Consider the following 16,935-nt stretch of genomic DNA (forward strand, 5'->3'; position numbering starts at 1 on the left):
GCAACCACAGTGTAAAAAAACCCGCAAAACGCGTCAAAATTGCATGTTCAAAAATGTAACAAGCACTGCAAAAATGCTCAAAAGCAACATGCATAGATGTGAATGGAGCCTAAAGGAGAGGGAGAATAAATGAAACGTTCAGACGCATTTAGGGCGTTTAACCACTTCACGCAAAATCACGTACCTGTTGCAGGCATCAACCCTGTACCATTTTTTAGGCTGGATTCACACCTATCGATTTTTAGTGCTTTTTGCAGGTTTGCTCTACAGAACGTGTTCCGTAGGAAACCATGTTAAATGGACAGCAGTGCAAATCTGCAAAATGCACTAAAAATGCATAGGTGAGAATCCAGCCTTAGATCTAGTGGTCGGCTATCTCATGATAACAACCGATGAGGCCAACGGTCATTATAAAAGGAGTGGGAGGGGACATTCCCTCCTGCCGCCTTCCGCTGCTCTTCCCCAGTCTCCCATCCCACCGGGAGACAGGAGCGACCATCTGTCACATCCGCTAGCTGTTTGGAATCCTGAACGAAGCCGGAAATGGCTTTGATGGGGTCTCCAATGTAAAAACATGGAAGCGATGTCCCAACATCTCTTCCGGTTTACTTGGGCCAATGGTGGAGATTAAAAAAAAAAATTACAGTATTCCAAAACATCACTTTTGGCGTTTTGAATACTTTGAAATGCAAAGGCAGGATTTGGGATCTTTTAGACCCCCGATCCCTCCATAAAGAGTACCTTTCCCTGCCTATTAGTGTCACATTTGTGACAGCAATAAAAGTGAAAAGCTTTTTTTTTTTTTTTTTTTTTAAAAAGGGACAGTGTTCAATAAAAATAAATAAATTGGAAAAAAAAAAAAAAAAAACACAGCGCCTCCGTTCCCACGCACCAAAAAAAAAAATGCATAGGTTAGTCGCACCCGCAAATGTAAACTGTGTTCAATCAACACAAGTGAGTCTTTCCCGTTATGAGAGTGAAAGCAATAATTCTAGCAATAGACCTCCGTAACGCTGAACAATTAACAGGTGGAACGGCACCTATAGAGATTTTTAAGTGCTGCAGTTTGTCACCATTCCACAAGTGCATGCAATTTTAAGGCGTAACAAGTTAGGTATCTATTTACTCGGTGTAACGTCTTTCACATTATACAAAAAAAAAAAAAAAATAGGTTAACTTTACAGTTTTCTTATTTTTTAATGAAAAAAAACTAAAAAATTGCCCCCACCCCCCAATAAAATAAAAAATTGTGTTTGAAGACCGCTGCGAAAATACGGTGTGACAGAAAATATTGCAATGACCGCCATGTTATTCTCTCCTTTGCTTAAAATATACATCTCTCTCTCTCTATACATTATCTCTCTATCTACCTCTCTCTAAAATATATTTATTTGGGGATTTTAACTTGTGGTAAAAGTGGTTAAAGAGTGCTAACTCGTCATTAACGCTTGTAAAAACGCCAGTCTAACACCCATACTAAAGTGCATTAACGCTATATTTGTTTAGAGTTAGGAATTTAGTTAAGTGTGAACAAGCCCTTAGGCCAGCCACAGGCAGTTCAAATCTTGGGTGGTTTAGCAGGAGGCGGCTGAGATTTGAACCATTAATGGGCGGGCTGAATGTACCAAGTTGATTGATCAGTTTGGGTACAACCAGCCTGTCAGATTTGCTTCCGATTATCGCAAGCGGCTACTATAGCCACTAGTGATAATCCCTGTCTTCTCCCAGCGGGGACTGCTTCCCCAGCCCTCCCACCGGGAGCAGACAATTGCTCGGCAGGAGGGATTCCCCTGTCAGCACTGTCTGTGCCCATGGGGAGAAATTGTGCGAATTTCTTTCCTGCAAACAATTTGCACCATGTATGGCCTGTCTTAATCCCCATACACACGGGCAGAATGTCGGGAGATATTTGTTGGTATAAAACATACCGTCTGACATTCTGCCCGTATGTATGTCAGTCTGTCCGACAGAAGCCAGCTATTCGGTTGGCTTGTGTCAGACGAGCATTCTGGAAAACAGACCGACATCCCCGATCAGCACTCTCAGCTGTAAGCTTTTTTTTTTGAGAAACCCAAAAAACTGTAGTGTGTACCAGGCTTTACCCTCAACTCACCTGTTTCACTTTATCTTCAAAATCTGCATCATTTTTATCGTAGATCATCTGTGCGAGGCGGATCTGCTCAGCTGTTGCCTACAAATAAAACACAATTAAGACTGTAAACTCTGTGCACCATTTGCACCATTTTAAGCTTGGGAATGACTAAACAGTAATAGGTTCATGCAGTTTTTAAAATGGTTAAAACCACCAAAAAGGAACATAAAAAAATAAATAAAAAATTCTACAGGAAAGTAAAATCTGTTATGAGAGAAAAATAACGTTGGTCACCGCAGACTGCCAACAGAAAATGCTAGTTCCCTGGCTTTCTCTGCCTTCAATGCTTTATTAGCAACTAACCTGGTAGTAGTATAAAGTTCATTAAGAACTCACGATTTGTGCGAGAAAGAGGAGCAGCGCATTCGGCCCCAGAGTTCTACTTTAACCATTTGACCTTCCGGAACATTCACCCCCCTTCGTGACCAGGCCATTTTTTGCTATACGGCACTGCATTACTTTAACAGACAACTGCATGGTCATTCAAATAGAGCTTTTGGTGGTATTTGATCATCTCTGGGTTTTTTGCACTATAAACAAATGACGACTGTCAATTTCAAAGTAAAAAAAAAAAAAAAAATGTTTTACATTCTGCTTTAAAACATATCCAATACAGAAAAAAAAAAAATCCAATTTATTCATGAATTTAGTCTGATAAGTATTCTGCTACTTTTTTTGGTAAAAAAAAAATCCAAATAAGCGTATATTGATTGGTTTGCGCAAAACGTTAATTTTTTTTTATACTAGTAATGGCTGCAATGGCGACAAAGCTGGACTGCGATGTTGCGGCAATCTGACATTAAGGGGTTTATTTACTAAAGTGGGAAAATGCAAAATTTGGTGCACTTCTGCATGAAAACCAATCACCGTACGAGTGTTATTGCCAAAACTTAAAATGAACAAGCTAAAGTTAGAAGCTGATTGGCTACCGTGTACAGCTGTACCCCTAAGTGACACTTTGTGGGAACCAGTGACACTAATACAGTGATCAGCGCTAAGTCACTGTACTGATGGTCAAAGGGTTAAACGTGTGCGCGTGTTACAGTATGCGGCTTTCACCAAGGGATGTGCTGGATTTTATTCCCTGCTTTTCAGGTAAACAAAATCCAGCACATTCCTGCTGACAGGACGGCTCTGCATTTTGTACACAGGCAGAACTTGGTCCAGTCTATTCACAGCAGCTGCCCTGTAGCAGTAAAACTACAATAGGGCGATTGTTAACTAGTTTAAAGTTTAAGCTTACCCCTTTCCAAAATAAAAAGTGGACACAACACCCTCGCCCCTAACCTCTGTCCCCGTTGTCCGTGTCCACTTAGCCCACGTAACAATCTGGGGAATTTGAAATCCCCAATTTTCTCTGTGATACGGAAAAATCACAGCGATTCTGATGGGTCAGCTCCGGCACAGAGCATCGCTTTGCTCCATCTTGGAAAGCCTGCAGAGAGAAGAGGGACAAACGTAGGGACTTCAAATCCCTGGATTGCTACACCAGCAGCATGGGCAGCGACAGCTCAGCAGCCACAGGAGCAAGTACAGTGGAACCAAGGGAAGTGGGCAGGGTATACAATGTTGGTTCACCATTTAATATTTTTTTTCAGAAAAAGGTGAAATAAACCTTTAACCAATTGCCGTCCGCCCCAGAGCAGTTTTGTTGGTACAGGACGGCTCTCCTGTGCAGAATCACGTACATATACACCACGACTCCGCACTTGCGCCCGCAGGAGACATGTACACACCACTTCTGCTGTGATTCGTCACACAAAAAGCCCATCTGCGGGTGACTGGCACTGGAGGTCTGCTGGCACCCACTGATCATCGGTAATACACACAGAACTGAGATCTGCTTATGTAAAAAAAAAAAAAAAAGGCAGATCCCAGTTCTGACATGGGGGGGGGCGCATGGATTTTCAATAAAATACATCTCTTGCCTTAGTAAAAGCACCTAACTCAGCACACAAAAACACTGGCTAGGCACAGTGTTAACCCTTTGATCACCCTAGATGTTTAATCCCTTCCCAGCCAGTGTCATTAGTACAGTGACGGTACATGTTTTTCTCACTGATCACTGTATTAGTGTCACTAGTTCCTGCAAAGTGTCAGTGTCAGACTCTCCCCTGCAATATCGCAGTCCAGGCATAAGTCGCTGATCGCCACCATTACTAGTATAAATAAAAAAAATGAATAAAAACTTCACAACTATATCCCATAGTTTGTGGACACTAACACTCACGTAAACTAATATACGCTTATTGGGATTTTTTTTTACCAAAAATATAAAGCCTGCTGTGGAAATTTTTATTAAATGTATGTTGTCAGATGTCCCCCAGTGTCAGTTTTTCTGTAATACACTAATGCCAGCGTGTTCGCACATACAGATGTTGGTGGAAGACCATTGGCTGTGGAAACCTTCCCGTGGACATGGCAGATCTGTTTGCTCTTTTAGGGATGTTCGTTCATGCCTCACTAAGAGACTGGCCCCCTCATGGCGACTGCATTAACACTCTAAGCAATCAGATCTGCGTACATGGGAACACTAGCATAACCATACAAAAATCATGGCCCACTGAGCATGATAAGAGTATGGCTCGCGTCATTGGTAGCAGCGGGAATGTGCACACAATGGTGTTCAGTGTTATGTTAGTGCTCAAATTGCGAGACACCGTGTGTCTCTCAAAAAGCTTGCCGCATGTCTCTGCACACAACACTACTGGAATTCTATTTGAATATACACGTGTGTGTGTGATTGGTTCTTTTGAAAGAATACAAGTGTCCGATTGGCCGATTTTGAAGCCACCACCCTCCTTTGTTTTTCATGTTTACAGTATAAATAAAAGCAGCATACCATGGTAGAGAGGATTTTGTTAAGCTCAACGCGACAACAGCGTCTGTGTTACTTGGAGATAAACAAGTGCGCTTTCCCGGCATGGATTGGGCTTATTAGCGCATGGAATTATTTGCTTATAGGAGAAGTTTTATATTTTCCACCACAAGCCTAAAATTTTTGAAGAAATTTTTTTTTAACCTTGTTTTTTTTATTGGGTATGTTTTATAGTAGAAAGTAAAAAATTATTTTTACTGGAATTTAGTAGAAAGTAAAAAACTTTTTTTTTTTTTTTCACAATTGGTCTTTTTTAGTTTATAGTGCAAAAAATTAAAAACCTAGCTCTATTAAACTATTAGTCTATTTGGGACACCCTTTTCACCTTTTTCGGTGGAAAGGGATAGAAAATTGGAAAACCTATTCCAAATCGCTTCTATCCCTCACCAAGAAAATTTTTACACCATTTTTTTCCTCCCTCAATTGAGCAGGAACATTCGTGTGACGGCACAGTTCCAATATAGGGCAGAAGCTCCTGACCGCTCGCTGATCTCTATGGAAGATTAAACTCTGTTGTTCTTCGATACACATGAGTTTCAGTAGCAGGATATGACCCCCAGGGTGACAATCACCTCATTTACAATGCAATGAAAATCAATTTGCTGCTAAGACGTCAAGTGTTACACAGTCTCAAACTACACAGCGGAATCAACCCGAAATCGGAGGCTGGTGGGAAGAGACCACAAAAGGGGTTTTCACCATTCAACAAGAACACCACGTGTGCATTGATCCTGAATAGAAAGCAAGACTGGAATCCAGGATCCAGCTGGGAAGACCTACCTGTACCTGTTTCTGTGGTTGTGTCTGTGGAGTTGAAATCTGTGTTTTTTCCCGAGTGCCCCGGGTACGTTCATTTCCCACCGAAGTCATCATATACAGTATATACAAAACAATGTACAAAATAGAAAATCTGCAAAACAAAAAACAACACACAAGGCTGTTAGCACATTAATGGATTTTAAGACAGGCAGCTTACTAATAAAATAATCTTTACTAAAGTATTAAAATATATTCCAAAATATAACAATTTTAAAAAAGTATATAAAAACAAAAAAAACCACAAAAAAGAAAACCTGTATGTTTGGAGTGGGGTGGATTTGATTTAAATCAAGTCGAATTAAATCACGATTCCCTAGTAAAAAGGCTCAATTTAAATAAACATTTTTTTTAAAGAGCAACTGTTATCTCTGTCCTCCTCTGACCCGCTGTCGACTCAACAACAGTCCCATTCACTTTAATGAGACGGCTGGTGATGCGGCAGGGACACAAGAAGCGGGACGTGGCGGCAGCAGGTGAGTGGATGTGAAATGACAGTTGCTCTTTAAATGCAAGGACTTATGGTAGTTAGAATCTTTAATATTTGCAAACAAAATTAAGGTTTCCCATTTAGAATAAGCTGCCAGCTTAGTAAAACAGCGATAAAGGAATTGATTAAATCATACAGTTTGCAAAACAATGGGATAAAGGAATATTCCTGAACTTGTTTTATCTCACGATTACTGTGACATTGTGTGAATGCATCAATGAAGTTCATGTTATCTCAGCTTGGATTCACGGAATGCGTTTATCAAAAATGTAAATATTGCAGAATATACAGCCTCATGCTACATAATCATAAGCTCCATTTCATGCTGAACTAAACTATTAATGCATCTTAAAGAGCACTGAACCTGAGCACTTAAAGAGCTGCACCTAAAAAAAAAAAAATTAAAAGACAGCAGCTACTAATATTGCAGCTGCTGACTTTTAATAATATCACACTTACCTGTCCCAGGTTCCAGCGATGTCGGCGACAGATGACGAGTGATCGCTCGTCTTGCTGCAGCCACCGCCGCCATCCTCTGTCAGGGAATCGGGAAGTGAAGCATGAGGGCTTCACTGCCCGGTTCCCTACTGCGCATGCGCGAGTCGCGCTGCGCTGGTTCCCCGCTGTGTCTCTGGGAACTGTGTGTTTCCCAGAACACAACGGGGGGGGGGGGGCGGCGGAGCGATGCGGGGGTCTGCGGCGGTCTGGCCGGAAGTGGGTGCAGTTACCTGGATTATCCAGGTAACTGCACCCTCCTCCCCCCCCCCGAAAGGTGCCGATTGTGGCACCGGAGGGGGGGGGGGGATAATACTAGCGGAACTTCCCCTTTAGGGTGAAGAACCGCTTTAAATAGAAAACTATATCTTTAACCACTTGCCGACCACCTCCTGCACATATATGTCAGCACTTTGAAGAGGGATATATCGCGGTAACGGCAGCAGCTGCTGCCACAACCAAGATATCCATCTTTACCGGAGGTGGTCATGTTTACGATAATTGTGGTCTCCGTGGCGGATTCGCCGCAAGATCACCGCCGCTTACCGGAGCCGTCGGTAGCGGCGGAGGCGATCGGGACCTGTCAAGTCCTGCGTATGGAGACGAGTGAGGGGAAGATGACCCCCACCCGTCTCCATACTATAGGAGGGCGGAAGCGACGTCTCTCGACAGAGAGACGCACAGAGAATCAAAGAGATCGTTATGCATCTCCAAAATGTATTTTTTCTATGTTTCGCATAAAGTTAGAAAGGATAAAATCTCTTCCTTAAAAAACAGGGTTAAAAAAACAAAAACAAGATAGGTTGTATAGGTTAGTTCTTAAAGTGCTAGTAAACCGAGGGGTGATTTTTTTTCCCCTGACCTGCACGGTAATGTCATAATGTGCATCGCATATTAGCACATTATGCAAAACTTTCCTGAAATCAAAGCCTTTGAGCAATAAGCTGTTGATAGTTGATTTGACTACGTTATGTGACCATTACTTGGTATCATATGCTGCTTTTCCTACCTCTGAGATGGAGGGAATGAACATTCCGCATCCTAGTTTTGTTTCCCAGGTTACATCCTGTCCTTGTAACTGCATTAAGACTAGGGATGCTTCCATATCTACACCTGGTGCCGATATCGAGTGCTCCCAATACCAATACTTTGGATCCATACAAAATGAAAAGGCGAAAATCGTACTTCAAAAGAATCACATGCAACTTGAACAGGAATGTGGTGCAAATCCTGTCTGAATTGCATGCGGTTTCCTGCACGGCTCCTGTGCGAAGCCAGGCTGAAATCACTATGACAAGCCTGAAACCCTTTATACTACAGGCAAGCTTATAATTAGGCTTACCTGGAGCTACACTGGATATCTCCTAAACCTGCACTAAACCTGTATTTGCACGTGCCGAGGTCATCGGCACATACCCACTTAAGCAATCTGAAGCAACGGCACGTACGTGCCTTGCTTCAGTTGTACTGTGCCATTACCGGGAGTGATGTCATCGCAGCTCCGGCCAATCACAGTGCCAGAGCCACCATACCCAGAAGTAACCCCCTGGAGCAGTGAACGAGGACCGCTGTGGGGGCTTTGATCTCAGGTAATTCATAATGAGCTAGCATGCTAGCTCATTACGCCTTGGCATGCTAGCTCTTTACGCCTTGGCATGCTAGCTCTTTACGCCTTGGCATGCTAGCTCTTTACGCCTTGGCATGCTAGCTCTTTACGCCTTGGCATGCTATGCATACTAGCTCATTATGCCTTTGTCTTGCCGGTTTGTTTGTTTTTTTTAATAAAAAAAAAAAAAGGGGGGGTTTACAACCATTTTAAGGCTCTTGAAACGTTTATGTGAATACTTGACTGAGACTTATTTTTGCACGCTGTTCACTTTAATCTTAATAAAAATGAGAAAGAAAAATGAATACAATTTTATTCTATATATAATTTTTTTTTTTTAATTAGCAAGTCATTGCGATGATCCATGGTGTGCCGATATGTGCTTGGACACAGGACTTCCAGATGGTAGTCGCTACAGAACCCACTTGCTTCATGCCATTCCAGGCATGGGAATAGTCTACTTGGCCTGGTATGTAAGGGGCAGTTCTGCTGGATCAATACGACAACTGGAACAATTTTAATGAGTTGCGTTCACATCAAAACTGTAGAGAAACAACATACACATGTGATACACAATCCTTTACGCCCCTTGACCTCTGCTATATTTACCAGGCAGGCTGCTGTGAAGCAATCTTACAGACACACAAAGGCTGAGCCATGGTGCACATGGTTGCTATCTGTACCTACATTCCCAACGGCCTCAGACAAGCGGAGTCTCCTTCTCACCGTCATCTGCCCGGAAATAAACACAATGAGAGGAGGAAACCAGGTGAACGGCCGTTACTCAATGCCACTATTGCATTTCAGTCAACAGCCGCGTTGTGTGCCAAGCCTGGGAACAGTGACGGGAGTGGGCCTGTGATGACAGCTGTATGATCCAAACAAAGGAAGCAAAGCCACACACCGCTCAACATAGACGAGGAGAATACAATGCAGCATAGGGCTAACAAACCAACACAACCTACCGCTAAAAATAGCACAGCTACCCTTCATTTTATCAATTTCCTGATAACAAGCATAGTAGCTATTTATGGAGAATTGGCAAAGGGATAAAGTGTTAGCCTAAACCTACAACAGAACCGATTTAAAAAAGGAAAAATTTCATATTTGACGCTGCAAGTTATCATAACCAAATAGAATTTAAATACTACTTTTACATATTTAAAAGCATAAATATGGTCAAAATGTAAAATCATATACAGATTGCCAAACTGTATTTCGGGTGTATTCGGCCTGTGATTGAAAGCCTCAGCGCTGTTTCTGTAATCTGTGTGAAGGGGGAGGGATGTGTTCCCCGCGCCCCCCAGTGCTTCTACCAACTCGCCGCTTCCATCGGTGAGACGGACACAGGATCCGCTGACCCTGGATGGTGATCATAGAGATTTATGGCGTACCAGATGGTCGCCAGAATCTCTATGATCATTCGGAAGCTGGGCACGATGTTATGACGCCATGTCCGGCCTCTGCATTAAAAAAAAAACGGCTGGGAAGCCATGATCTTTGTTTTTGTTTTGTTTTTTTTCATTTTAAAGTGGAAGTAAACCCATGGATTTAAACAGTTAAAAAAAAAAAAAAAGGCATAACATGAATGCTAACTGCACATTGGCTGTGCTCTCAGCCCAACTATCAAACCATCCAATGGCTGATGTCACAACAAATCACATGTGCAGCACCATAGCAGTTGAAGATTAAATAGAGGCAAAGATGGCAGCTTCCTTGGCTGAAAACGATAGGGGAGTTTACTTCCACTTTAAGCGTCCCAGCCTAGGAGGTGAGATGTGAGGTCTTATTGAGCCCATATCTCACTGTAAAGAGGTCCGATCGTGCCATATGCCTATTACAAGGGATGTTTACATTCCTTGTAATAGGTATAAAAGTGAACAAATGTAACAAAAATTGACAAAAAAATTAAATTAAAATGTAAAGCGCCCCTGTCCCCGTGAGCTCATACGCAGAAGCGAACGCATACGCAAGTCCCACCCACATATGAAAAACGGTGTTCAAACCACACGTGAGGTATTGCCGCAAACGTTAGAGCGAGAGCAATTCTAGCCCTAGACCTCCTCAAAACATGTAACCTGTAAAAAAAATTTAAGCGTCGCCTATGGGGATTTTGAAGTACCAAAGTTTGGCGCCATTCCACGAACACATGCGATTTTGAAGCGTGACATGTTGGGCATCTATTTACTCGGTGTATCTTCATCTTTCACATTATGCAAAAAAAATGGGGCTAACGTTACTGTTTTTTTTTTTTTTTTCAAGCATGAAACTTTTTTTTTCTGCAAAAAAACATGTTCGAAAAATTGCTGCACAAATACCGTGCGAGATAAAAAGTTGCAATGACCGCCATTGTGTTCTCTAGGTGTCTTTGCTAAAAAAACAAATAATGTTTGGGGGTTCTATGTAATTTTCTAGCAAAAAAATTATGAATTTTACATGTAGGAGAGAAAGGTCAGAATTGGCCCGGGTGTGAAGTGGATAAAGGCCTTATTTTAGTTTTTTTTTTTTTTACCCCCCGATTATGTTACTAAACGTGTTAGGCCTGGGTCACACCCATGTGTTTTTTGGTGCTTTTTGCAGAAACGCACTACAGTTTATTTAACATGGTTTCCTATGGGACGTTCACATCTGTGCTTTTTTCAGCTGCTGCATATTTGGAAAGGGTCAGAGACTTTTTTTTTTTTGGTTCAATAGACTTCAAATGGAGAAGCTGAAGAACAGCATGTAATAAATGTGTTTTGGCAGAAATTTGTGTTTTTTAAACACTGGCTGACCGCTGTCAGCACATATACGTTGGCAGAATGGCATGGCTGGGCAAATTAACGTACCTGTACGTTACTTTGAATTTCCCGTCGTGCACACGTGCCGCAGACAGCGTGCACGCCTGCCGCAAGCTCTGTGACCGCAGGACCCGCAAACTCGATCGCCGCGGGGATACCCATGATTGTGTCAGGGAGCTGAAGAATGGGGAGATGCCGATGTAAACACAGCATCTCCCCGTTCTGCCTAGTGACAGGACACTGATCGTCTGCTCCCTGTCATCGGGAACAGCGATCAGCGTCATGTCACTGTTAGCCCATCCCCCAGACCGTTAGAATCACTCCCTAGGAGACACTTAACCCCTCCCCGGGCCCCTAGTGGTTAACCCCTTCACTGCCAGTGACATTTATACAGCAATCCATGCAATTTTATAACACTGATCACTGCATTAATGCCAATGGTCCCAAAAACGTGTCATAATTGTCTGATGTGTCCGCAATAATGTCGCAGTCATGATAAAAATCGCTGATCGCTGCCATTACTAGTAAAAAATACAAATAAAATGCCATAAAACTATCCCCATATTTTGTAGACGCTTTAACTTTTGCGCAAACCAAACTCTTATTGTAAACAAGAAGGAAGGAAATGCGAAATATCAGAAACACTAATGTGGCTAGTTAGTGGATATCTCAAAATATGACCATGTCAAATGGTGCCATCATCCTTAGTGAATAACGATTGCAGGAAGGACTAGATGGGGGCTTTAGGATTTTAAAGGCACCAGTAGTAAATTTAAAAGAACTTTCTTTCTAATCAATCGGTATTGGTTTTATATAAATTTATTCCAAAAATAGAAAATCATACACATAGAAAAGGTTAAAAAAAGACTCTTAGACATAAGAAACAGATCTACACGCATAGGGAGGCTGCATCAGTATACATATCAAGGTTCAAACAATACAGAGATTCCATCGGCACTAGAGAGATGAGGCAAATATTACTTCTATTATTGCCTTCTGAGCATTCCAATAGGTTTAGGATGTTGCCGATTATATACGGTGATGCCGGTGATATATACACACATATATATATCTATATATATATATCTATATATCTCTATATCTATATATCCACACATTATATATATATATCTATCTATATATCTCTATATCTATATATCCACACATTATATATATATATATATATCCACACATTATATATATATATATATATATATATATATATATATATATATATATATATATATACACACACACACACACACACATATATACATATACACACACACACACACACACATTACATACATACATATATACACACACACACATATAATTTTTTTCCCCCTATCTTTATTGCAAACGGCCCATTTATTAGGAAGTGCCTGGCAATTTCCATGGAAGGCCACCGCTTACACATTTCACAACATACGCTCAGTATGAACTACCTTTTTAATTCTTTACATGCTTTTACATAAATCTAAAATGTACCCAATTCCATGCACAATGCAGTTAAACACATCGCACACAAAAAGCTTCAACTCCTAATATTAGACATTAAGGTAAGAATGTGCCCTTGATGGGTTTGAGCCCTCCACCCATTAGAGTATACAGTAGATGAAGTTGGCAGAAAGGAGAATAAAGGGGCAGAAAGTTTACGAAGGGCACTTGGGTTCTGCTACAAATATACAGGGAAGCTTTTCTTGCACCCACTTAGGTTTATAACCCGGCAACACAAAAGTATCTCCAGTTACTTGGCAACCAACAGTCTCTTGTAATATGGCTGCTATGTCCTTTAAAGGCTGCTCTATAGACAAAACATATTCCCCTATTTTGGAGTAGCAGGAAATGGTTAAAGTGGTTGTAAACTATAAATCCGCAATATATAACTTAATTTTGCGGTTTTCAATCAAAGCGCCGCATACAGTACGCCAAATAAACCTTACTTGTTAGAATAACGTTTTTTGTGAACTCTCCAGCTTGTATCTCGCCACCGCCATTACAACTCCTGCCTACCATGTCTCTAGTGTCGCTGATTTCCACCCTCGCCCTCACTATGTATCTGCGGCCATAATCCCACGCTTGTGCGTCATTCCCCCGAAAACCAAGCCTCGTTTTAGTTTCTAGTTGCTATGGAAACTGTCCAGGCAATAGGAGCCGATCCCTGCTGCTGCTGCCCGGCTTCTCAATAGGGAAGGAGTAACGTGGAATCTCAGGGGCTGACGCCGACACTAGGAAATGATGCGGCCCCGGCATAGACCCAGCATTTTTCAGGCAGCATAAAGCTTGCTGGAAAATCAGTGCTAACGGGCGCGTGCGCCGTCATTAAAACGAAAATTAACAATTACTCGAAAACAGCCTGTCACCCAGCCGACAGTTGATAGATCTCAGGATCATTCATCTTGCACAAAAGCAGAAGTCCTGCATCAAAAAAAATTCACCGAAGGGCCCGCAGGGTCTCTATTTGTGTTCTGGTGGAAGCTCGAAATTGTGTATTTCCCCTCACCTTTAATCTTAGTAAATATGGCCACAAGCAAATAAAATTGTGCAAATCTATTTTTAACCCCAATAATATATTTTGTTTTTGGGAATTATTTAACAGTCTGGCCTAAAATGACAACTCCAAAATAGTAACTCAAAAGCACTAGAACGTGATTGAAGATAGATTTTCCACTGCGAAAGCAATAAGTGGAGTGGCTCTGTAGGTGCACGTGGCTTGTAGGGGGGGGGGGGGCGTTCTAAGGAAACATGCCTATGCAGCTTTCTAACTCCAGTCTTGGCTACAGGAACAGTTAAACAACAACTATCTGTTCAAGTAATTTAACAACTGTTCTCAGGACAAGCTTCAAATTTCAGGAACTACGGCTCCCCACGCACAGCCCCCAACCCCCGATACAAATATGTTAATCCCCAAAAGCATCTCGGAGATCTGTCACCGTGTCCCCTGGGATACTTGAAGTCTGTGAACCATCGTGACCTAATTTCGGATAAGTAGCAAGCTCCATTTCAACAACTGCCAGTGGAGCGGTAAAGGTGCAAAGTCTTCAGCCTTGTAAATGTAAATTGAAAGCAAATCCCCCCCCCCTCCCCCCCCAGAAGGTACGGCAGGCTCCGACCAATCATGGTGATCATGGCCTCCTAACCTATTTAGAAAAAAAAAAAAAGGAAACGTACATTTTTTACTCCTGCCTAGGGCTGGTGAAAATTTTTATTTAAATCTTGAATCGAGTTCAGAGGTCAAATCGATTTAAAATTTCAGCAAACCGATTTTTACCAGGACTGGCGGAGTCCATCAAAAATAAATAAATAAATCTGAAATCTAAATTTGAAGCGCGAATCAAGTTTATAAAAATAAAATAAATAAAAATCATTTTTTTTGGTGTAAAATCGACCAGCTCTACTCCTGCCCAGCATACCTATTCAAGCTCAGTGACTAATTTGATCGGGGTTGATCGAATCGATCTGGAGTTTGCACATTTAAAAAAGTCAAGGATGGCTTTTAGGTTTTTGCCCTCACCAAGTTCCTTTTAAAAGGAGACTGTACAGTGACTTGAAAAAGTATTCATACCCCTTGAAATTTTTCACATTTTGTCATGTTACAACCAAAAACGTCAATGTATTTTATTAGGATTCTACATGATAGACCAACATAAAAAGTGCCACATATTGTGAAGTGGAAGGAAAATGAGTTTCTAATTTGTGTTACAAATATCTGAAAAAGGTGTGGAAGAGGAATCCTAAAGCTACCTTCTCCACCAGACTAGCCAACAAATACCCGGTAATCATTGTATTCGTGGAACATGTCCGGTCATGCTTGCTCAGCAAGTAAAAAATTACAAGGCGAGTTACCGGGAAAGTACGGTATGTATAGGATGCTGAAAGTTGCTCCTCTAAAAGGAAATAGGCAACAAACAGGTTTACAAATGTTGAAGCTTTTCTAAAAGACCAGCATCAGTAAAGAGAACAGGACATTTTTCAACCCAGGCAGGACTTTCAGCTTGAAAGCCCATTCATATTATGCAAGCTAAAATAAATTACAAACCACATAAAGTTTGCATAAAAAAGTAAAAACGGTGAGCTGCAAAACAAAAACATAAAAAAACAAAACAAAGAGGATGTCCTCTCTAATAAAGTGTTATAAATCAGGGTTCAACAAATCCCAGGCACCAGGTCACCATGGCAACAAGAAATTGAGTCCTGGCACCTGGGCTACTGCCCAAATACTCCACACACCCCATGCACGCCCCACCCATTATGTACCCCGGGGCTCCGCTTTCCCATTTGCAGGCCTGTATAGCAGTCGGGTCGAGGGCAGGAAGGAGAGGGGAAACACGTCCTCCCGTAGTTTATTGTTGGTGCCTTACCCTTCTTATGTGACCAGTCAGCCTCCTTCCGTGAGGGTAATTCACAAGCACAGTGCCACATTAGTATCTCAATGTCGTTCTGAGGTTTACTGTATTTTTGTTTATTTGATCTTACAGTATATATCTTGTTTTAGAGCTGCACAATTAATATTAAAAAAATAAAATAAAATAATTTGACCTCGATTCAACACCCCCCCCCCCCCTGACGATCTCTATCATATAACAAGTGGAGAGACTTATCTACTCACTCAGCTGTCAAAAGAAAACATCCGGGCAGACTGCCAAGTTTTTAAAATGAAACATTGTAGCTAATGCCCAACACACACAATCCGATTATTGGATGAATGATCGTCCGTTTTTGTTTTTTTGCATGCTATTCTCACATTGAATCTGATGAGTTTACTAAAGTCAAGAAAATTCTCTTACGACAGAAAAAAAAAATTGGAAGTGATGTCATGGTGTTGTAATGCATTTGTATTGCATTTTTGGACAGCTGTACTGATTAAACGAAAATAGTACGATCTGGCATCATACGAAAAACTTTTCCATGCATGTCCGATAAAATAATATCAGATGAACTGTTCTGATCGGCTCTCGAAAATCTCTGTACTAAGGATTAGATTATCACACGATCGATTCGTGTGTATGGGGCTCAACTCTTCCTTCTTAGATCAAAGGGCTAAACTTGTGTGTAAAGCAAAAAGTCCAGGCAGTCTGCCAAGTTTTTAAACAATGCGTAAATGCAGGAAGTTTAACCACTTTAAGTCTTTTTCTGACACTTGTTTCTCAAGTTAAAAATCAATATTTTTTTGCTAGAAAATTACTTGGAACTCCCAAACATTATATATATTTTAGCAGAGACCCTAGGGAATAAAATGCCAATTGCTGCAATATTTTATGTCCCACTGTATTTGCCCAGCCCACTTCAATAAAAAATTTTTTAAAAAACGTAAAGTTAGGCCATTTTGTTTTTTTGTTTTAGGCTGGGTTCACACTGCGAATCCGCGGCGGGTTCCCGAATCGCATACCTCCCGGCGGCAGTTCACACTGCCCTATGCAAAACTGCTGGGAGTGTCAGTAAAACGTTAATGACACCCCCAGATCAGTTCGCATATCGCAGTGCGATCTGCAAACTCGGACAGGAATCGGATCGCATGGTGTGAACACCCATGCGATCCGATTCTGCTGTGGACCACAAAAAGGGTCCTGTGCGAGTTTGGGCCGGGTGCGATGCGAATTCAGTCATACTATCTGTATGGCTGAACTCGCATCGCACAGAGATCGCATGTGATTTGCACTGCAGTGTGGTGCGAATCACATCCGGTTCTCGTAACCGCTGCAGTGTGAACCCAGC

At 41.6% G+C, this 16,935-nt stretch overlaps 1 protein-coding gene across 16 annotated transcripts in view; it reads right to left on the reverse strand.

The window, feature by feature from the left end:
* The window catches only part of UBAP2 (ubiquitin associated protein 2), a 129,601-nt gene that overhangs the window by 72,273 nt on the left and 40,393 nt on the right, over nucleotides 1-16,935 (reverse strand). For 14 of the 16 annotated variants that reach the window (XM_077463123.1, XM_077463134.1, XM_077463126.1 and 11 more), the window contains exons 2-3: nucleotides 5,811-5,940; nucleotides 2,114-2,191 (exon numbers count right to left, since the gene is read on the reverse strand). In XM_077463123.1, coding sequence (XP_077319249.1) covers nucleotides 2,114-2,191; nucleotides 5,811-5,903 — 171 coding nt within the window. In that variant the 5' untranslated portion in view covers nucleotides 5,904-5,940. The remainder of the gene's footprint in view (nucleotides 1-2,113; nucleotides 2,192-5,810; nucleotides 5,941-16,935) is intronic. The other 2 variants (XM_077463128.1, XM_077463127.1) reach the window with 1 other exon arrangement.

This window comes from Lithobates pipiens, unplaced genomic scaffold (genome assembly GCF_037356315.1).
Source record: "Lithobates pipiens isolate NorthernLeopardFrog02 unplaced genomic scaffold, aLitPip1_a1.2 Scaffold_3, whole genome shotgun sequence".
Lineage (NCBI taxonomy): Eukaryota > Metazoa > Chordata > Amphibia > Anura > Ranidae > Lithobates > Lithobates pipiens.